The 24054-nt window shown below is 41.2% G+C and overlaps 1 protein-coding gene across 1 annotated transcript in view; it reads left to right on the top strand.

Moving 5' to 3' along the window:
* Positions 1–24054, top strand: part of IDO2 (indoleamine 2,3-dioxygenase 2) — a 70015-nt gene that overhangs the window by 16214 nt on the left and 29747 nt on the right. Inside the window, exons 2-5 of the mRNA XM_073018042.1 lie at positions 1071–1166; positions 16786–16905; positions 20304–20422; positions 23538–23552. Coding sequence (XP_072874143.1) covers positions 1071–1166; positions 16786–16905; positions 20304–20422; positions 23538–23552 — 350 coding nt within the window. The remainder of the gene's footprint in view (positions 1–1070; positions 1167–16785; positions 16906–20303; positions 20423–23537; positions 23553–24054) is intronic.

Genomic DNA, 24054 nt, shown 5'->3' on the forward strand with positions numbered 1-24054 from the left:
TCAATTGGGAAAGGGTGGGCCACCAGGGAAAGTTTTCCCGCTGTGTCACAGGTTTCATCTGGGACCAGGAGTCCGGTCTTTCAGCCTTTGGACTGTTTTGGGCTTGAAGGTGGGGTTTCACAGGGACGCTTCCCTATCTGCCTAGGCATCTGTCTGCCTCTTGCCTCTATCACTTTCTCTTGAGTTTTATATTTTAGCAACACTGAGTCATCTGTGTCCCAGGAAGCACCCATATCTGTTTATCTGCTGTCCCCTCTACCTTTACTACCTTCCCTTCTTCACATTTCAACCCAAAAAAGTCACTTCCCCTCCAAAAATTTGATCAACTGTCATATTTTTATGAATATTTCCCTTTAATTCCTCACAACAGCTGACAAAATTAACTACTTCCTCTTCTTTGCAAGTTCTTTGGCTTACACAGATATCAGTAATTAAACATATTTTACCGCATTGGCATATATCTGACTAATGTGTTTTTCTCCTGTACTAGAGCATATGCTCCTTAGTCATCTGTGTATCTGAGGTGAGCACAGGGCCTACGTAGCATATGGTGCATTCTCAATGTTCGTTCAACATGCAGAGAAAAGTAATCTACATTTTCTCTATTTTCTACTTCCTCAACACACTAACATTTGAATCCTGCTTCTATGACCCTGACCTAAATTTCTATTAAATGTACATAGATAAACTAATATGTATTTGTGACTTCCTAATATTGTTTTGATTTTTAAAGAGGTCAATCTTACTTTAACTCTGTAGTGATGCATTCGACCTTCTGATGATTCTCTACTTCTGTGAAATCCTCTACTGTCTTGACTTCTATAGGGTCATTCTATTCAAGCTCATTGAACGTCTGTCACATGTTTTTGATCTGTATTGCTGCAATTAGTTCCTCTATCTGCCTTGTGAATATTCTCCATTGTGCTAATCTAGGCTTTCTTCTCCTTTCACTTTTCATGTTACCTCATTGACTTGAATTCCTCTGAAGACTGAAATGTGAAAATAGCTATTCCCGGAGGCGCCTTTCCAGAGAGGTCTAAAATATTTACATGTTTCTATTTTAAATGCAGAAAGAACTTCCAGATCATTATAGGCCTTGGATGGAAATTGCCAACAAACTTCCTCAATTGATCGATGCTCACCAGCTTCGAGCTCATGTGGACAAGGTATTCTTCTCTTCACCCCCTTATCACATTCTGTTTTCATCATCATACCACTTTTATTTGCCTTGCGGAAGTGTGTCAATTGATCATTACCATCGAACTTATCAGCTAAGCTATCTCTACCTTTCCGGAAAACAGAATGACCCCTTCTGATACATGTGTTTTTCTAAGGTTTCCAGAGTCAGCACAAAACAATGCCTGTCACATACCAATCACTCACCAAATGTTTGTTTAAAGAAGAATCTAGGTGAGAATGATAAACTAATGGATAAGCTATGGCCTAGGAAGGCCAGCTTGGAAATTCTTAGGTTCCTCATTCCATGTACGTGTTCAGGGCTCTGTTGTTGCTGAGGGGGTCTACCTTGATTTTGTCCTGGGTGTTACAGAATAGTTAAATGGAGGGAATTTCTGAATTATAAAATTGGCCATGGGTTCTACAGAAACATCCAATAAGCCTGTAAATTCCACAAAAGTATTTATTAGGCTGGTACAAAAGTAATTGCAGTTTTTGCCATTACTTTTAATGACAAAAACCACAAATGCTTTTGTACCAACCTAATTGCTATGTAACCCTGAAAAATTTACTGAACACTGTAATCCCATTTCCTTATTTATAAAATGTGAGAAACTCTGGTCTCACAGTATTGTTATGGGAACTAAATCACAAAGTGGCCCCTTTGTAGTTCTTGTCCTATTATAGCATTCAGTGTACATTCATTACTTCCCTGTAGTCTCTTCTCCATCTGTCTTAATCTTACCAATTTGGAGTACCACATAATTGCAGAAGTCCACGAAAAGTTTTCTACTCTCCAAAATTCCCCTTTACTGATGGATGATATTTAATGTCTAGAATTACAAATTCTTTTTAAAATACTCATTGAATGCCTGCTCTGTGCAAAGCATTAGAACCCTGTAGAAGATGAATAAGGGACTGGCTTCAATGTCTATAAAGATAGCAAGCTAAGCAGAGTAATTTCTTTGCCTGATAGATAAAATGTTGTGTTGACAAGACCAAAGAAATCCAAAAATAAGAAAAAAATTAAGAAAATAACTGTAAGCACAGAAAAATAGAGAAAAGTTCCAATGATGGAATAAAAAAGGAATTTTTTTGACCGTATTAAGCAAATCATGTATAAAATCCAGAAATAAGTTTACAGGACCCATGTCAAGTATTTAACCAAAGCAGAGGGAGATCCCCATGAGTCTCCCTTTCCCATCTCAGAATAGCAGAGAAGAGAAGCAAGGGAAGCCTGGAACAGTTGGCAGGAGGGCAGGTTAGAATTCAGTTTGTGAACTATGAGGTCCTCTGCCGCAGGCATTCACCAGGCTTTATTTGATTAAACTGCCATAATAAAAGAGAAGGACTTGTCAAATTGGGGCTCCTCCTAGCACAGCATTGAAACCAGTCCCTATTACTTCTTGGCCTTTTGGCTAAAATCGAGTGTGAAATCCATCACCTAACATTTGTACTGGGTTTAGGCTGTGTGCAGTGGCTCACGCCTATAATCCTAGCACTTTGGGAGGCCAAGGCTGGCGGATTGCCTGAGCTCAGGAGTTCGAGACCAGCCTGAGCAACATGGTGAAACCATGCCTCTACTAAAAATACAAAAAATTAGGCTGGTGTGGTGGCCCATGCCTGTAGTCCCAGCTATTTCGGAGGCTGAAGCAAAAGAATCGCTTGAACCTGGGAGACAGAGGTTGTAGTTAGCTGAGATCACACCACTGAACTCCCTCTGGGCCACAGAGTAAGACTCTGTCTCAAAAACAAAACAAAACAAACTATATATATATATATATATATATAAATTTTTCCTGGGTTTAGTAGTGCTTCCTAGAAGTCATGTTCATGTATAATCTGTGAAAGTGGTCTTATTTGGAAATAGGATGTGTACAGATGTATTCAAGTTAAGCTGAGGTGATACTGTATTAAATTCTATATGATGCGTGTCCTTACAAGAAGAGGAAAAATCAAACACAGGGACATAGACACAAGGGAAAACATCACGTAAAGATGGAGGTAGAATTGGAATGATGCATTGACAAGCCAAGATGTGCCAAAGATTGCTGGCAGCCACCAAGAGTTAGGAGAGAGGCATGGAACAGAATGGAACAAATTCTCTCTCAGAGGCTCCAGAAGAAACCAACCCTATTGATACCTTAATTTGGGACTTCTATCTTCCATAACTGTGGCAGAGTACATTTCTGCTGTTTTAAGTCATGCCGTTTGTGATCATTAGTTATGGCAACCCATAAAACTAACACAACACTCTTGGTCTCTATCACTCCTTTTTTTTTTTTTTTTTTTTTTTTTGAGACAGAGTTTCACTGTGTCTCCCAGGCTGGAGTGCAGTGGTACGATCTTGGCTCACTGCAACCTTCACCTCCCAGGTTCAAGCAATTTTCCTGCCTCAGCCTCCTGAGTAGCTGGGACTACAGGCACCAGCCACTACGCCCATCTAATTTTTGTATTTGTAGTAGAGACAGGGTTTCACCATATTGGCCAGGCTGGTCTCGAACTCCTAACCTTGTGATCCACCAGCCTTAGCCTCCCAAAGTGCTGGGATTACAGGCGTGAGCCACTCTGCATAGCCTCTATCCCTACTTTTAATTGCCTAGAAAATATCTAACAAATTAAGTCCAGTTTTTAGATTTTACCACCAAAGGCTGAGACTGAAACAGGAATTGTTTGTGAGAAGCAAATGCAATAGTTTCCAGAGACTGAATCAGGAATTTTCTGTGAGAGGCAAATATGATAGTTTCCAGAACCACAGGTGGAGCTATAGACAAAAACATGTTTTCTGGATCCTTTACTTGCTACAGACAACAGAATAAGTGAATTTACAGCATTGATGTTACAGTGAATCTAAGACAACCACCTTGTCTTAGAATGTCTCAACATACCTATCCGTATCTTGAAACAAAATATATTAATTGGCTTAGACCCATCCACTCACATTTCCCAGGAAGACATGATCAGAGAGAGCTATGCAAGAAGAAATCCAGCGGAATTCTGGAAATACAATAAGAAAATCCATATTAGACACTAATCTTAATAAAACTAACCTTTGTTCATGAATTTGAACACACAGAATTGTCAAATAATATGGAAAAAATGGGCAACTCAAAAAGAAGAGGGTAGCCCACTCGGCATTGCGGACCAATGGCCTCCAATAAATAATTAAGAGGATACTGTGCTTTAAATATTCTATTTTGTGTATCCAGTATATTGCCTTCATAAATTAAGTGAAAGCTGATATATAAAAACAACTATTAGAAATAAAAAACCACACACATCCAAAAACTCCTCAATATAAACTCAACAAATTCAGTGAAACATTGATTGTAAAAAATATATATAGTGATTTAGGTACTTCTTTGAGAAATTTCATAAAGCATAAAGCAAAAATCAAAGAGTGCGAACTATCAGAAAAATAAAAATATATAAAAAAGAGAAATACAGGTGATCCAAATTCGTTATCATGGATTCCTATAAGCAGATGGGTGGAGGAAAAGTAAAACTTCCAACATATAAGCACAAATTTTTCAGACCTTAAGAAATATTTGAGTTTTTTATATCAGAAAGAAATGGGGTGAGGGTTGGGGGGCACATGTAAATACTCAGATGAAATTGTGAATTTTCTAGCATAAAGAAATCTGAATGTTCATAGAAAACAAAAATGAAAAACAGTTTATTTACAGAGTAAATACATAGGACTGTTTACCTGTAACACTAAATATTAAAAGACAGTTTCTTTTCTTTTTTTTTGAGACAGAGTTTCACTTGTCGCCCAGGTTGGAGTGCAATGGTGCGATCTTGGCTCACTGCAACCTCTGCCTCTGGGTTCACGCAATTCTCCTGCCTCAGCTTCCCAAGTAGTTGGGATTACAGGCGCCCACCACCACGCCCAGCTAATTTTTGTATTTTTAGTAGAGACGGTGTTTCACCATGTTGGCCAGGCTGGGCTCAAACTCCCGACTTCAGGTAATCCACCCGCCTCGGCCTCCCAGAGTGCTGGGATTACAGGCATGAGCCACCATGCCAGCCTAAAAGACAATTTCATACCTATTTGGATGGCTAAATTTCTTTTTTTAATCTGGTCATATCAAATGCTGAAGAGGATGTATAGCAATAGAGACTTTCATTCATTGCTAGTTGAAATGCAAAATGGTACAGCCAATTTGAAAACTAGCTTGGCAGATTTTTATAAAATGAAACATAGATTTACCACACAACTCAGCAATAGCATTCCTAAGTATTTATCCAAGTAAGTGGGAAATTTATGTTCCCAGAAAAGAAAATCCATATGTGAATGTTTATAACAGCTTTATTCATAATCACAAAAAAAAAAAAAAAAAAAAAAAAAAAAAAAAAAAAAAAAAAACTTGAAGAAAACAGGATATCCCTCAACAGGGGAATGAATAAACCAAGTTATAGTAATTGTAAATTGTGGAATAGATAGTGGAATAGTATTCAGTGATACAAATGATTGAGCAATTAATTTGTGCAATGACAGGGACGAACCTTAAATACATTTACCTACATGAAAGATGTCAGGCCTATATTTTATGATTCTTTTCAAATGACTTTCCAGAAAAGGCAAAACTAGAAGGATTAAATATACCTTTATGGTTACCAGAGACAGGCAAGGAGTGGGTAGCTGACTGCAAAGGTAACATAGAGGGGAATGTTTAGCATGATCGAACTGTTTTATATGGCACTCAGGTGATAGATACATGGCTCTAGGCACTGAAAAACCCATAGAATTGTATGTCACAAAGAATGGACTTTCATGTATGCAAATTTTAAAAAATAAACCAGAATATTGGGAGAATACTAGGATGGAATGCAGATGTGACAAATAAAACTAACTGGACTCTCAGCAAACTAACACAGGAGCAGAACCAAACACTGCATGCTCTTACTTATATGTGGGAGTTGAACAATGAAAACACAGGACACAGGGAGGGGAACATCACACACTGGGGCCTGTTGGGGGGTGGGGGGCTAGGGGAGGGAGAGCATTAGGACAAATACCTAATGCATGTGGGGCTTAAAACCTAGATGATGGGTTGATAGGTGCAGCAAACCACCATGGCACATGTGTACCTATGTAACAAACCTGCACAGTCTGCACATGTATCCCAGAACTCAAAGTAAAATTTTTAAAAAGTAAAAAAAAAAAAAAAAAAAAAAAAATCTAACTGGACCACAAATACACTATATAACCTCGATGAGGAGAGTGGGGATCAGGGAAAGGAACAGACTTAAATTACTCCGGAAAATACTGTTGTGCTATGACTAGAATCTATAAGGCTTATGGTAAATGAAACTTTATGTGATCACTATACTCTAATTGGTAAATCAGTTTTTCACGGGGTGCAGGTGAACAGCAGTTTGCTTTACATGTAGTCATAACCGCGTTTTGCAGATATTTCAATTTTTACAAATTGAAGATTCGTGGCAACTTTGCATCAGGCAAGTCTGTCAACCCCATTTTTCCAATAGTGTGTGCGTATTTGGTGTCTGTGTGTCATATTTTAATAATTCTCACAATATTTAAAACTTTTTCTTTACTATTACATCTGTTACAGTGATCTGTGATCAATGATCTTTAATGTTACTATCATAATTGTTTTGAAGGTGCCATAAACTGTGCCACTATAAGTACTGAAACTTAATTGGTAAATGTATGTGTTCTGACTGCTCCACTGACCAGTCATTACCCCATCTCTCTCCCCCTCCTCAGTCCTCCTGGTTTCCTGAGACATAATAATATTGAAATTAGGCCAATTAATAATCCTACACTGGCCTCTAAGTGTTCAAGTGAAAGGAGTTGCATGTCTCTCACTTTAAAAAATCTAAAACTAGAGCCTGGTCATGCTGGCTCACACCTGCAATCCCAGCACTTTGGGAAGCCAATGCGGGGGGGATCACCTGAGGTCAGGAGTTCGAGACCAGCCTGGCCAACATGGCGAAACCCCGTCTCTACTAAAAATACAAAAATTAGCCGGGATGGTGGTGCACACCTGTAATTCCAGCTACTCAGGAGGCTGAGGCAAAAGATTCATTTGAACCCGGGAGATGGAGGTTGCAGTGAGCCAAGATCATGCGATTGCACTCCAGCCTGGGAAACAAGAGTAAAACTCCGTCTCAGGGAAAAAAAAAAAAAAAAAAAAAAAAAAAATCTAAAGCTAGAAATGGTTAAGTTTGGTGAGAAAGTCATGTCAAAACCAGGTAGGCTTAAAGCTGGCCCTCTTTTGCCAAACAGCCAAGCTGGGAGTGCAAAGGAAAAGTTTTTGAGGAAAACTAAAAGTGCTACTCCACTGAACACAGGAATGACAAGAAAACAAAAGAGCCTTATTGCTGATATAGAGAAAGTTTGAGTGTTTTGGATAGAAGATCAAACTAGCCACAACTTCCCTTAAACCAAAGCCTAATTCAAAGAAATGCCCTAACTCTCTTCAATTTTACGAAGTCTGAGAGGGGTGAAGAAGCTGCAGAAAAAAAAGTTTTAAGGTAGCAGAGTTTGGTTCATGAAGTATGAGGCAAGAAACCATCTCCACAACATAAAAGTGCAAGGTGAAGCAGCAAGTGCTGATGGAGAAGCTGCAGCAAATTATCCAGAAGATCCAGCTGAAATCATTGATAAAGGTGGCTACATTTATTTTTTATTTTTATTATTCATTAATTTATTTATTTTGAGACAAAATCTTGTTCTGTTTCCCAGACTGGAGTGCAGTGGTGTGATATTGGCTCACTGCAACCTCCACCTCCTAGATTCAAGCAATTCTCCTGCCCCAGCCTCCGCAGTAGCTGGGATTACAGGCATCTGCCACCACACCTGACTAATTTTTGTATTTTTAGTAGAGACAGGGTTTCATCACATTGGCCAGGCTGGTCTTGAACTCCTGACCTGAGGTGATCCACCCACCTTGGCCTCCCAAAGTGCCGGGATTACAGGCATGAGCCACCAGGCCCGACCGGTGGCTACATTTAAAAATAGGTGTTCAATGTAGACAAAACCATCTTTTAGTAGAAGAAGATTCCATCCAGGACTTACTTTTTTTTTTTTTCTTTTGAGACAGAGTCTCACTCTGTTGCCAGACTGGAGTGCAGTGGCGCGATCTCAGCTCACTATCACCTCTGCCTCCCGGGTTCAAGTGATTCTCCTGCCTCAACCTCCCGAGTAGCTGGGATTACAGGTATATGTCTCCATGCCCAGCTAATTTTTGCAGTTTTAGCAGAGACAGTGTTTCACCACGTTGACCAGGATGGTCTCTATCTCTGACCTCGTGATCCACCTACCTTGGCCTCCCAAAGTGCTGGGATTACTGGCGAGAGCCACTATGCCTGGCCCAGGAGTTTCATAGTTAGAAAAAAGTCAATGCCTGGCTTGAAAGGACAGGCGGACTATCTTGTTAGGGGCTAGTGCAGCTGTTGATTTTAAGTTGAAGCCAATGCCCATTTACCATTCCCAAAATCTTAGGTCCCTTACCAGTCATGCTAAATCTACTCTGCCTGTGCTCTATAAATGGACAGTAAAGCCTGGCATATCTATTTACAGCACGCTTTCCTGAATATTTTAAGTTCACTGTTGTGACCTACTGTTCAGAAAAAAAAAATTCCTTTCAAAATATTACTGCTTTTTAACAATGGCTCTGGTCACCCCCGAGCTCTAATGGAGATGTACAAGGAAATAAATGTTGTTTTCATGCCTGCTAACACATTTGTTCTGCAACCTATGGATCAAGGAGTCATTTTGGCTTTCAAGTCTTATTATTTAAGAATTATATTTTGTGGCCAGGTGTGGTGGCTCACGCCTGTAATCCCAGCACTTTGGGAGGCTGAGGCAGGCAGATCACGAGGTCAGGAGATCGAGACCATTCTGGCTAACACGGTGAAACCCTGTCTCTACTAAAAATACAAAATATTAGCCAGGCGTGATGGTGGGCGCCTGTAGTCCCGGCTGCTGGGGAGGCTGAGGCAGGAGAATGGCGTGAACCCGGGAGGCGGAGCTTGCAGTGAGCCGAGATCGTGCCAGTGCACTCCAGCCTGGGTGACAGAACGAGTCCATCTCAAATAAATAAATAAATAATAAAAAAATTAAAACTGTACTTTGTAAGGCTATTCCTGACACAGATAGTGATTTCTCCCAAGAATCTGGGCAAAGCCAAATGGAAACCTGGAAAGGATTCACTATTCTAGATACTATTAAAAGCATTCATGATTTATGGAGGATGTCAAAATAAAACATTAATAGGAGTCTGCAAGAAGTCAACCCTGACTTTGAGGGGTTCAAGATTTGAGCAGAGGAAGTCACTGCAGATGTGGCAGAAATAGTATGAGAACTAAAATTAGAAGTGGAATCTGATTTTGTAACTGAGTTGCTGCAATCTCATGATTGAACTTTCCTTTTTTTTTTTTTTTTTTTTTTGAGACAGTTTCGCTCTTGTTGTCCAGACTGGAGTGCAGTGGTGCAGTCTTGGCTCACTGCAGGCTCTGCCTCCCGGGTTCAAGCAATTCTCCTGCCTCAGCCCCCTAAGTACCTAGGATTATAGGCACCTGCCACCACGCCCAGCTAATTTTTTGTATTTTTAGTAGAGATGGGGTTTTGCCATGTTGACCAGCCTTGTCTCGAACTCCTGGCCTCAGGTGATCCCCCCACCTCTGCCTCCCAAAGTGCTGAGATTACAGGAGTGAGCCAACATGCCAGCCACATGATTGCACTTTAAGAGATAAGTTGCTTCTTATGGAGCAAAGAAAGTAGTTGCACAACACAGAATTTACTTGTGGTGAAAATACTGTGTTTGAACTGCTGTTCAAATGTTGTTGAACGTTGTTGAAATGATAAAAAAAAAAAAAAAAAATTAGAATGTTCCATAAACATAGTTGATAAAGCATCGGTAGGGTTTGAGAGGATTAACTGCAATTTTAAAAGAAATTCTACTGGGGGCTGAGTGCAGTGGCTCATGACAGCACTTTGGGAGGCCGAGGCAGGCGGATCACTTGAGGTTGAGTTTGAGACCAGCCTGGCCAACATGATGAAACACCACTACCTCTACTAAAAATACAAAAATTAGCTGGGCATGGTGGCAGGTTCCTGTCATCCCAGCTACTTGGGAGGCTGAAGCAGGAGAATGCTTGAACCCGGGAGGCAGAGGTTGCAGTGAATCAAGATCTCGCCACTGCATTTCAGCCTGGGTAACACAGTAAGACTCTATCTCAAAAAAAAAAAAAAAAGTTCTACTGGGGAAAAAATGCTAACAAACAGATTGCATGCGTGCAACGGAGAAATCTTTTGTGAAAGGAAGAGTCAATTGATGTGGCAAACTGCCTTGTTATCGTAAGCCACCCCAACCTTCAGCAACCAACATCCTGAACAGTTAAGTAGCCATCAGCATCGAAGCAGGGCTCTCCACCAGCAAAGAGATTAAGACTCCCTGAAGGCTCAGATGATCATTAGCATATTTTAGCAATAAAGTACTTTATAATTAAGGCATAAAGTACTTTATAATGTACATTGTTTTTCTAGACATAATGCTATTGCACACTTTATGTTGTGAACATAACTTTTACATGCACTGGGAAGCCAAGAAATGTGTGTGATTTGCTTTATTGGGATAGTCACTTTATTGTGGTGGTCTGGAATTGAGCCCTGAATATCTCCAAGGCATGCCTGTATATACTTGGGTTGAACAATAAGTAAATAGATGGTGGATGATGTTTCACTGTGAGTGAGGGAAGTTACAGATTAGCAAGGGGTAGGAGGGAAAGCTAGAATTAACAGGTGTTACGGCATTAGAGTTGGAGACACCAGTATTGTGTCCAGAATTGGTGAGTTCTTGGTCTCGCTGACTTCAAGCATGAAGCCACGGACCCTCGCGGTGAGTGTTACAATTCTTAAAGATGGTGTGTCCAGAGTTTGTTCCTTCAGATGTTCAGATGTGTCTGCAGTCTCTTCCTCCTGGTGGGTTCGTGGTCTCGCTGACTTCAGCAGTGAAGCTGCAGACTCTGGCGGTGAGTGTTACAGCTCTTAAAGGCCGTGCGTCTGGAGTTGTGGGTTCTTCCCAGTGGGTTCCTGGTCTCGCTGGCTTCAGGAGTAAAGTTGCAGACCTTCGCAGTGAGTTTTACAGCTCATAAAGGCGGCGTGGACCCAAAGAGTGAGCAGCAGCAAGATTTATTGTAAAGAGCGAAAAAACAAAGCTTTCACAGTGTGGATGGGGACCCAGGCAGGTTGGCGCTGCTGGGCAGCCTGCTTTTATTCCCTTACCTGGCCCCACCCACATCCTGCTGATTGGTCCATTTTACAGAAAGCTGATTGGTCCGTTTGACAGAGAGCTGACTGTTGCCTTTACAATCCTTTAGCTAGACACAGAGTGCTAAACTGTAACTCTCAAGGTGACGGTCCACAGCTTCATTCTTGAAGTCAGCCAGACCAAGAACCCACCAATTCCGGACACAGTATGAAGTCATGTTTTGTTTAATATTTATAAATATATATGAATGTATAATACTACTTACATATGCCTATATAATGAGTTATATGTATGTATAAACACACACACACCTTTCCTAGATCTATCCACTGCAAGGATCTGGAATTAGTGACATCCTAGTAGCAATGAGTAAACCAACTGCCCAGATAAATACCCTTCTCCAATAACAGTAGCCTGGTCTTCTTGAAGAAATAGCTGATAATAGACGATGCATGGTGGCTCTCGCCTGTAATCCCAGCACTATGGGAGGCCAAGGCGTGTGGATCCCGAGGTCAGGAGTTCAAGACCAGCATGGCTAAGATGGTGAAGCCCCATCTCTACTAAAAATACAAAAATTAGCCGGGCGTGGTGGTAGGTGCCTGTAATCCCAGCTACTTGGGAGGCTGAGGCAGGGAATTGCTTGAACCCAGGAGGTGGAGGTTGCAGTGGCTGAGATCGTGCCACTGCACTCCAGCCTGGGTAACAGAGTGAGACTCTATCTCAAAAAAAAAAAAAAAAAAAAAAAAAAGAAAAGAAAAAAAAAAAAAAAAAAGAAAAGAAATAGCTGATAATAAACCTCAGGTAGGGAAAATACAAAATGACCCCAGAACATCTTGTCCCACTAGAAAGTGGGGGAGTGCTCAGAAAGGTTGAGTAGATGTCACATAGAACACAGGAGCCAACTGAAAGAGTTATCAATGGCCAGGCTGGAGCAATATGAGCAAGAAAATACATCAAGTAGCATTGGAGTGTGATTGAAAGTAAAAATTAAATATACACCTGTTCATAATGTTATTTTATTTAAAAAGACAATTTAGAAATATTTGTAAAGTTTTAGCAAAAAAAAAAAAAAAAAAATTAAGAACCCAGAATTGTATTGTTCATCTGTGAGTACAAAAAGACATGATATCCATCAAACCAAGAAGTAAGAAAATATAACATTCAAGCATTTTGTCTCAGTTGCTCAGGAATTATTCCAATAAAGTGAATACAATTTAGAATCAAGGACTTAGGAAAGGAAAATATGAGTATGTAAGAAACACTGTGAAACAATGAAACCAGTAAATTTTATGGTCATTACAATAATTGATAATGTGACTGTGCAATAAGAAAATAATTTCTAAAATAATTTGTGAGTGCATTGTGTGTAGGTACATATTCTTGTGACCAAGTCATGATAGAATGATATAGTTAAACTCCTTATTTCTTTTTAACAAAACTTGGGACATAGTGGAATGACAGTTGTAAAACTAAAATCATGGATTTTCTTGTTTTTGTTTTTTTTTTTCTTTCCTGAGATGGAGTCTCGCTGTGTCTCCCAGGCTGGAGTGTAGTGGGACAATCTTGACTCACTGCAACCTCTGCCTCCCAGGTTCAAGTGATTCTCCTGCCTCAGCCTCCTGAGTAGTTGGGATTACAGGCTCCTGCCACCACATCCAGCTAATTTTTTACATTTTTGGTAGAGACTGGGTTTCACCAAAATCCTACTGGTCTTGAACTCCTGACCTCAAGTGATCCACCCGCCTTGGCCTCTCAAAGTGCTGGGATTACAGGCGTGAGCCACTGCGCCCAGCCAAAATAATGTTTGTATTGGTGTGCTATGCTGGATTATAAAAGAAATGAACCAGAAAAATATTACATAGTTAACAGCGAAGTAAGATTTGTGCTATCAGTTATCATGACATGTTATAAAACCATAGAAATTCTGACCAATAACCAAGGGAACCAAAACTTAATAGAGGACCTACATACAGACCCATGTGTGTATGGAATACACACTAAACACGGGACAGGGGTGAAATGTGGGGAACATGATGGTAATAATATGACTGGTAATCCATACATAGAGTTTGCACATAGCAAAATGATTAATTGGCTCTGCTCTTTTGACTACAAACAAAAATAAATTCATTCAAGATGGATACAAACTTAAATGTCAAAATCAAAAATATTTCATCTGTTGGAAGAAAATGTTGGAGAGTATCTTTATGTACTGGCATGAAGGAAGAATTTTCTAGGGTTGGGCACAGTGGGTCACGCCTGTAATCCCAGCACTTTGGGAGGCCGAGATAGGTGGATCACCTGAGGTCAGGAGTTTGAGACCAGCCTGGCCAACATGGTGAAACCCCATCTCTACTGAAAAGACACAAAATTGACTGGGCGCCGTGGCTCACTCCTGTAATCCCAGTACTTTGGGAGGCCCAGGTGGGTGGATCACAAAGTCAAGAGATTGAGACCATCCTGGCCAATATGGTGAAAACTCATCTCTACTAAAAATACAAAAATTAGCTGGGCGTGGTGGTGCACACCTGTAGTCCCATCTACTTGGGAGGCTGAGGCAGGAGAAGAGCTTGAACCCAGGAGGAAGAGGTTGCAGTGAACCGAGATTGCACGACTGCACACCAGCCTGGCAAAAGAGCGAGACTCCGTCTAAAAAAAAAAAAATACACAAAATTAGCTGGGTGTAGTGGCATGCACCTGTAATCTCAGCTATTTGGGAGACTGAGGCAGGAGAATCCCTTGAACCCAGGAGGTGGAGGTTGCAGTGAGCCAAGATTGTGCCATCGTGCCACTGCACTCTAGCCTGGGCAACAGTGAGAGACTCTATCTCAAAAAAAAAAAAAGATTTTTCTAATAAGGCATAACATTGGAGTATTTTTTTTTCTTTTTTCTTTTTTCTTTTTTTTTTTTTTTGAGACGGATTCTCACTCTGTTGCCCAGGCTGGAGTGCATTGGCGTGATCTTGGCTCATTGCAAACTCCGCCTCCTGGGTTCACGCCATTCAACATTGGAGTATTTTTCTGATATACTTGATATCCTTAAAACAGGACCTCTGTTCATCAAAATAGGCTGAAAGACAATGAAAGCCAAGCCACAAATTGAGAGAAGATATTGTCATACATATACATGAAAAGAAGATTTGTATCCTGAATATATAAAATCCTGTAAATTGGTCAGAAAAACAACCAAATAGAAAACAATGTTCAACAGACATTTTGTGGAATAGAAAACATAAGTTCCCAATATATCATCTGAAAAATGCAAACTACCATTAATAGTCAAGAAAATGAAAGTCAAAACCATAATGGGATAATATTTTATACCCACACAACTGAAAAATGCTTAAAGTCTGGCATGAACAGGTATTGGCAGGAATATAAAACACCGGAATCTTTTATTCACTGTGAGTGGGTACAATCTCTCTCAAAAACTGCTTGTGATTATCTGGCAATGTTGAAGATATACATCCTATTAATGAAGAACTCCCTTTTTGTGTATATAAATACCTTAGAGCTTCCTAGGGCTGCGTACTGATAACTGCATACTCTGAAAGGTATGAAAGTATTGTTTATCATAGCAAAAATAGATGAAATAACTGTGAAAATAAATAAACTGCAGATGCATCCAGTAATGATGAATGTCAAAACCATAACATTGATGAGAAAAGAAAATCATAGAATATCCTGTATTCAGTATAATTGTATTATGTTAAGTTCAAAAGCATTCAAACTAAATAATCAATATATTTTGAGATGGAGTCTTGCTTTGTCCCCCAGGATAGAGTGCAGTGGGAACATCCTGGCTCACTGCAACCTCCACCTCCCAGGTTCAGGTTATTTCCCAACCTTAGCCTCTCAAGTAGCTGGGACTACAGGTGAGCACCACCACGCCTGGCTAATTTTTGTATTTTTGTAGAGATGAGGTTTCACCATGTTGGCCAGGCTGGTCTCAAATTCCTGACATCAAGTGATCTGCCTGTCTCAGCCTCCCAAAATGCTGGGATTACAGGTGTGAGTCACCGTGCCTGGCCAATAATATATTGTTCAGTGACGTACATATATGAATTTTGAAGGATATATAAATAGTGAGGAAATAACAAATACAAAATTCGACAAATAGATACTCTTGAGGAGCAAGCAGGATATTACAATCAATACAAGGCACACAGAGGGTTACAAAAATTTTGGTCAAGTTCTATGTCTTAAGCTGAGTGATGAGTGAATATGTGTTTGCTTATGTCTGCTCTTTTGGTTGTAAATAGATATTGCATGTGTTTCATTTATATTCATGGTATATAAATTCATGAAATGCTTCTAATAAATAGGAAGTTATAAGATGTATTTCAAAATGTTCAGCAGAAAATAGTGCGAACATGTTGTCCTGAATCATGTTGGAGATTCTAAAGAAATGTTCACAATGGTTCCGAGAAGCTCCTCAAACTTCATTTTTGCTTTTAGAGGGAAAATCACATATTTAGCCCTCCCAAACTGAGGCCAGAGACTGTCAAAATGTTAGTTGAGTAGCATTAAGAAAAGCACTGAAGGTAGAATACCTTTCCATTGTGATGGAAACCCACAAATTAGTATTTCTGTTTTTAGTCCAATATTATTTCTACTAATTAACAGATTTTTAATACACTTGTCATCACGGACAAATAATTTTGTGCTCATGTCCTCAAAGTCATTTACAATTCAGAACAAATTGACTTAGAAATAAAATGTGATTCATATTTTTATTTATTTTTGAGCAAAGTATTAATAATTTTCTAATAGTATATCTTTCAAATGTGTCTAGCCATAATAAAAATAATTATATAACACTCAAAATAAATTAGGCATGGAGGGCGGAGGTGGAGGGGGTGTGAAAAGCCCCAGGCAGCGTCAGGGTTGTGCTTCTGCTCCTGTTCGATAGAGAGAGGAACACCCACCGTACGGGGCTGTTGCAGGGTCAGCCATAGCAAGCAGGCCACAGTGTTTGGATAAGACAGGCTTGTAAAAGTTGCCATGCAAGACCCCTAGGAAATAAGCCCGCTCAGTCCTTGGAGTTAAGTATCCTACAACATTCCAGCCAAGCAGTGACTTTGGGGATGGAGACGGGAGGCTGCCACAGCCATGGGGACCAACTGTGGGCTCGGGTGGGCGGTTAGGTTCTTCCTGTGCAAAGTCGTGTGGACCACCTCCCAGACTGCAGGGTCCTGTGTCTGGAGATAAATGGGTGTGTGTGCGGGCTCTTTGTTCCTTCATTAAAATACAACCCATTGCCTTGCACCCAAAAGTCCCTTCACATCCCAGGTCCCCAGGCCCCGTTCCCTCCCCTGTCCCCGTTCCCATCCCTCCTCTGACGGTATTTGGATTTTCATGAACAGATGCCCTTGCTGAGCTGCCAGTTCCTGAAAGGTCACCGAGAGCAGCGCCTGGCCCACCTGGTCCTGAGCTTCCTCACCATGGGTTATGTCTGGCAGGAAGGAGAGGCGCAGCCGGCAGAGGTGAGGGCCAGAGAGCTGCTTCTCCTGTTACCCGCAGGTTGACTGCGCCTGGAGAAACGTGCTCCCTGCTTGGTGCTACGCTGTTTTCCGGGAAAATGGGTGCTTTCTTCTTCTCAATGGGCATTAGTTTAAGCAAGGATGAAGGGTTCATTTATTATTATTTATTATTTATTTTATTTTGAGACAGTCTCACTCTGTCACTCAGGCTGGAGAGCGGTGGGATGATCTTGGTTCACTACAACCTCCCGTACCAGGTTCAAGTAATTCTCCTGCCTCAGCCTTTCGAGTAGCTGGGACTACAGGCACCCACCATCACGCCTGGCTAATTTTTGTATTTTTAGTAGAGATGGGTTTCACCATGTTGCCTAGGCTGGTCTCAAACTCTTGACCTCAGGTAATCTGCCTGCCTCGGCCTCCCAGAGTGCTGGGATTATAGGCGTGAGTCACTGTGCCCAACCTGAAGGGCCATTTAAATGAAGGAATTTTTTATTTTTTTTTCTGACTAAGAAGCTAATTTGTTTTTTAAACTGATAGCTATTTCTTCCTTTTATAAGCTTTTGAATTTGTTTTTGTTTGTTTGTTTGTTGGCACCCTTTTCCAAGAATGTTTGAAGAGCTGCATGTGAAGGCAGATTGCTTTTTTGCTTTTAAACAGGGTCGCACTATGTTGCCCAGGCTGGAGTGCAATGGTGCAATCATAGCTCACTACAGCCTCAACTCCTCCTGGGCTCAAGCGACCCTCACACCTCAGCCTCCCGAGAAGCTAGAGCTAGCAGCACGTACCGCCACACCCAGCTAATCGTTAAAAATTTTTTGTAGAGATGAGGGTCTTGCTCTTTTGCCCAGGTTGCTCTTAAACTCCTGGCCTCGAGTGATCCTCCTGCCTTTGCCTCCTGTCCTGGGATTATAGGCGTGAGTCACCATGCTGGACCTGAAGACAGACTCTGAGCATTCATAAAAACCTCACAGCATTTTGTACTCTTACGTATATAAATTATCCAGGTTGCTCTTCATAATCCTGTAAAGTAACAAGAGCCATACCAGGCCCATTTTACAACTGAAAAACATAGACACTTATTTCCTTAATCAAGGTCAGACAGTATGTTAGTGGAAAAGCCAAGGCCAGAACCCAGATCTTCTGATTTTACTAGTGCAGCCTTTTTTCTCCAGGGGACATATTGACATTTACAACACTCATCTTCATTATTATTATTATTATTTTTTGAGACGGAGTCTCGCTCTGTCGCCCAGGCTGGAGTGCAGTGGCACGATCCTGGCTCACTGCAAGTTCCGCCGCCTCCCAGGTTCAAGCCATTTTCCTGCCTCAGCCTCCCTAGAAGCTGGGACTACAGGCACCCGCCACCACACCCGGCTAATTTTTTTGTATTTTTAGTAGAGACGGGGTTTCACCGTGTTGGCCAGGATGGTCTTGATCTCCTGACCTCGTGATCCACCCGCCTCAGCCTCCCAAAGTGCTGGGATTACAGGCTTGAGCCACCACGCCCGGCCCATTATTATTTTTTTTTAATACTGCTTTCTATCCAGCCAATTATTAGTCTGTCTTTTAATATTTCATCCAAATCTCTTCTGAATCATTGTATAACTTTGTACAGTTTTCATCCACAGTGTCAGTTACTATTCCTTGCCAGTTTTAAAAGTGTGCCTTTCCCAGAAATCAGGGAGTTACCCATGTCCTAGAACTCCACAGTGAAGAGAACAGCCTGTGCCCACTGTGTTTGCCTGATTGATCTTATCTCTTCTCTCTCAGGGAAACAAAGGAGACTCAAGAAAGAGGAACGGTGTAGAGTCACGTCAGCCTTGTTATTTGTCAGTGCATATCTTCTTTTTTTTGATACAGAGTTTCACTCTTGTCACCCAGGCTAGACTGCAGTGGCATGATCTCGGCTCACTGCAACCTTGGCTTCCGGGTCCAAGGGATTCTCCAGCCTCAGCCTCCTGAGTAGCTGGGATTACAGGCACCTGCCATCATGGCAAGCTATTTTTTTTTTTTTTTTTTTTGTATTTTTAGTAGAGACAGGGTTTCACCATGTTGGCCAGGCTGATCTCGAACTCCTGACCTCAGGTGATCCACCCACCTGGGTCTCCCCGAGTGCTGCAATTACAGGCATGGGCCCCAGCACCCGGCCAGTGCATTGCATTTTTAAAACAGTGTGTCTGATGCTGAAAAGTTTGAAGTCTAGGCACGTCCCAGTGGGTCCTTTTTAGACCATCCCCTCTGCAAACCATTATCCTAAACTGGGGTTTGGGGGAGAGAAGAGCGATAGGGAACCAGCTGTGCCCTGATAGTTCCAGGGAACCGGGAGGCTCCCCATACCCACCATCTCGCCTCAGATCACCTTTCACTTTCTTTGTTTCTCCTCCCTTGACTTTTCAGCTCAGAAAGTACCTAGCTTTCCAGTGCATTCTGAGGAAAGTGTACCCGAGGTTCACACTGCAAAACCTTTTAAAGCTCTTCATTGTTTTCCACCCAAGAAAAAATTCAAGGGAAAAATGAAGGCAAAAGCAGGGCATTCTTAATGGATATTTTATCTTACGGAGAAATGAAAATGGAAAAGGAAGAGGGGGGCACAAGCATGGGGTTTGAATCTAGACTCGTTCAGCCTTTACCTCTGATAGAGAACCCCATGCAGCTTTTCTGGACTTGTGACTGATAAAGCGCTGTGGAGGGCTCCTTGGATAAAAAAGGGTGAAGGGATCTGTCCTGCGGTGGCTTACTTGAAGGTGTTACTGGGTTTGACTAATGAATGAGAGACAGAGTCAGTTTCCCCACAGGCTGAGGTGGTCTATCCTCATGCTTTTCTAGGGTGCTGGGGTCTCCCTGGCTCATACCCTGGTGCACACACAAGTTTCTGCATCTAGCTGTATATCTCTATCAGTCAATCAGTCAATAAATCTATCATCTATCTATCGCTCTATCATCATCTTTCTATCATCTATGCATCTGTTATCTCTCTCTCTCTCTCTCTCTCTCTCTATATATATATATATATTTCTATCCATCTACCTACTTACCCTTCTATCAAAACTTTTTTCTATTGGTAATCTCCTCGGGCCCCAGTTTATGTTTAATTGTTTTGGTAGTGCCTTTCTTTGCACAGTCAGTTTGCAGAGGTTATTTTATATTCTATATGTACGTGTATGGTCCAATGTTGTAATTTTCACGTATATTGTACCGTGTACTCATAAGCAGTATTTCCACTGGGTCATTAACAGAAAGATATGTGTGAGGCATATGAATATGCATCACTCAGGTAATTCAAACTTGGTTCCCAGGTCATTTGTGTACCACAGGATTGCTGGAATAAAAGGCAACCATGGTTATTTCCTCTGCTGCAAGCTTTCTAGAATATGCTATTTGTCTTGATTTATTTCTGAAAGGTCCTGCCAAGGAATCTTGCCCTTCCATTTGTCGAAGTCTCCAGGAACTTGGGGCTCCCTCCTATCCTGGTCCACTCAGACTTGGTGCTGACAAACTGGACCAAAAAAGATCCAGATGGGTAAGGAAGGAAGAGAATGTTTTGAATTTCCACAGACTATAACTCTGCCAGAGGCAGTCTTGTGACTTTTTTCCCACAGGAAATGCCCAGGCTTTTTTTATAATCAGGGATGGTCATATTTATGGTCTGCTTTATGGTTCCAAAGAAAGGGTGAGCTTGACCAAAAATTCAAAAATCACAGGCCCCAGAAGTTTCCTCTCAGTCCGCTCTGAACACAATGGCTCAGGCCATTTTGTCTTGTTTGTTTCCACATCATGTGTGAATTTTTCAACCTGACCATCAAGCTCCTGCAAAATCAGCTTTTATTTGTTCTTTCTCTTCAAACTGTTTATTCCCTAAGATGCTCTCCATTCATATCAGGTTAGAACCAGTTGGCTTTGATAAGTAATCATTATATAGTGATCAGAAGAGAAGGATTATGGATGAATTCAGAGCAGATGCTCCAGGTGGGTTGGATTGAGAATTTGATTAATAATTCCATCTATTCCACCAAAGTCACATCATTCCTTTGACAGTTGGGCTGCAAATAAGGACATTTGTCTATAGAAGGAATAGCATGAGTTTTTAACAAACAAGAAATTCAACAAATAGAATTGGACGCATGATCTAAAATGTTAAATTTTCCTTTCACCTTAATTTTCGCAGCCAAATTTATTTCAGCTCCAGATAAAAGAGACAGCAGTTTCTTTTGTGGCTGATTACAACAGCTGAAGATTCACTGAGGTTTGATGTGAGGAAGAACTTCCTCAGCCATGGGATTGCCAGAGGCGATGATAGGAATCTACTTAAAAGGGTTACGTATTTAGTAGACAGCCTAGATTTTAAGACTAATTTATGTGCCCCGACCGGGCACAATGGTTCATGCCTGTAATCCCAGCACTTTGGGAGGCTGAGGCAGGTGGATCACCTGAGGTCAGGAGTTCAAGACCAGCCTGTCCAACATGGTGAAACCCTGTCTCTACTAAAAATACAAAAAAATTAGCCGGGCATGGTGGCGCATGCCTGTAACGCCAGCTACTTGGGAGGCTGAGGCAGGAGAATCGCTTGAACCAAGGAAGTGGAGGTTGCAGTGAGCAAGATCATGCCATTGTACTCCAGCCTGGGTGACAAACTCTGCCTCAAAAAAAAAAAAAAAAAAAAAAAAAAAAATATGTGCCCCATTGGAAGAAGTGAGATTGGGCCATCTCATGTCTCTCAGGAGCTCTGAGCCCTGGAGGTTTATGTTTTCTGCAATTATGAATTGTGATCCTTGATTAATTATGCTTTAATAATAAAATGGGGGACTACTGAAAACTGCTGAATCTGGGTAAGAATTTGGATAAAAAATAATAAATATATGTGCATAGTTTATTCTGTTCAAGGTACTGAATAGTGAATTAGCTGGATTTACTACTTAAAGAGAAAGACAGAATAAGAGAAGGTTGAAGGGAAAAATGACTGTACTAGAATGGTAGTCAAAAATGCAACAACAGACAGGTACAGAGGCTCACACTTGTAATCCCAGCACTTTGGGAGGCCCAGGTGGGCAGGTCACCTGAGGTCAGGAGTTCTAGACCAGCCTGGCCAACATGGTGAAACCCTGTCTCTACTAAAAATACAAAAATTAGCCAGGTGTGGCAGTGGGTGCCTGCAATTCCAGCTACTCAGGAGGCTGAGGCAGGAGAATCACTTGAACCCGGGAGGCAGAGGTTGCAGTGAGCCAAGATTCCACCACTGCACTCCAGCCTGGGCGACAGAGTGAGATCCTGTCTCAAAAACAAACACTATAAAACAACAACAAAAAAGCTATTAATAGTTTCCTAGGAAGGAAGAGTGAAGGGCTAGTTTAATTCCAGAGATGCGGACACAGTCCTGGGTCTCACCAGTTATTCTGTTTGGTAATTATCTTTTGAAACCTTTTAATATGCCTAGCACAGAGCTAAGTGCTATGAAGAAATGAAATAAATAGAAGCAAAGTACTCCCCATGTGGTTAAATAACAAGACACTATATGACAAATGTCAAAGAGTGACTCAAACAATATGTCCTTTAGAATTTCAGAGAAATGGCATCAATGCAGGCTTTACAAATCAGCAAAAATCTTGGCGAGGGGGCAGAACTTGATGTAAGGCAAATTCTAAAAGTTAAGTAGGAATCAAATAGCTAGAACAAAATGTGGGGTTGTGGTAAATACAAAAATGTAAGAGGAGTGAAATAACTCATTTATTTATTTATTTATTTATTTATTTATTTATTTATTTATTTATTTTCAGAGACAGAGTCTCACTCTGTCTCCCAGACTGGAGTGCAGTGGCATGATCTCGGCTTATTGCAACCTCTGCCTCCTGGGTTCAAGCACTTCTCCTGCTTCAGCCTCCTGAGTAGCTGGGATTGCAGGCACCCATTACCACACCCAACTAATTTTTTTTATTGCTTTTTCTTGAGGTGGAGTCTCACTCTGTTGCCCAGGCTGGAGTGCAGTGGCGCCATCTCAGCTCACTGCAAGCTCTGCTTCCTGGGTTCACGCCATTCTCCTGTCTCAGCCTCCCGAGTAGCTGGGACTACAGGTGCCTACCACCATGCCCAGCTAATTTTTTGTATTTTTAGTAGAGATGGGGTTCCACCATGTTAGCCAGGATGGTCTTGATCTCCTAACCTCGTGATCCGCCTGCCTCAGCCTCCCAAAGTGCTGGGATTACAGGCGTGAGCCACCGAGCCTTGCCTAATTTTTGCATTTTTAGTAGAGACAGGGTTTCCCCACATTGGCCAGTCTGGTCTCAAACTCCTGACCTCATGAGCCGCCCGCCTTGGCCTCCCAAAGTGCTAGGATAACAGGCATGAGCCACTGTGCGCAGCCTAATAATTTATTAAGATGGCCATAGGCCAAATATTCTGGGGCTGGAATGTGAGTGGAGATGTCACTCACCCTTTGTCACACAGCATTCCATGGTCCAGCCACAACCTGCAGAATTCAAAGCAAGTGTGGATGTGTGTGTGTCTGCAGTGCCTTGCAAACAAGTGTGCATGCCTGTGGACATGTGACCCTAGAGGTTATTAATACATCTGGTTTACAAACTTAATTATTCTTTTATTTTTTTTTTTCTCTTGGTGGTCATCAATAACTGAAATTGGGCTAGATTCCTGGAAATTGGGTAAGTTCTCAGAAATCATTTATGCACTTTAGAATCTATGCCAAATTTAAAACTTACAATAAAACAAAGAACAAAGCATGCTAAATTAGATGTATAGTATAATATCAACCATATAAAATGCATAAAAAGTATACTAGAAGGAAATGTGCCTGAAGTTCACAATCTAAAAATTAATAGTGATTGCCTCTTCCTTGTATAGATTAGGGAATTTTTTTTTACTGTATTTTCCAGTCTGTACATAATAAAACAAGTAACATGCAATGCAAAGAAAACAAAATTAAACTTTACCAAATTTCAGTAACTCTGAAGTTTTTTTTTTTTTGCTTTGTTTTTTTTGTTTTTTTTGTTTTGTTTTGTTTTGTTTTGAGACTTAGTCTTATTCTGTTGCAGTGGCATGATCTTGGCTCACTGCAACCCCTGCCTCTGGGTTCAAGGGATTCTCCTGCCTCAGCCTCCTGAGTACCTGAGATTACAGGCACCCCCCACCACACCTGGCTAATTT

This window comes from Chlorocebus sabaeus, chromosome 8 (genome assembly GCF_047675955.1).
Source record: "Chlorocebus sabaeus isolate Y175 chromosome 8, mChlSab1.0.hap1, whole genome shotgun sequence".
NCBI lineage: Eukaryota > Metazoa > Chordata > Mammalia > Primates > Cercopithecidae > Chlorocebus > Chlorocebus sabaeus.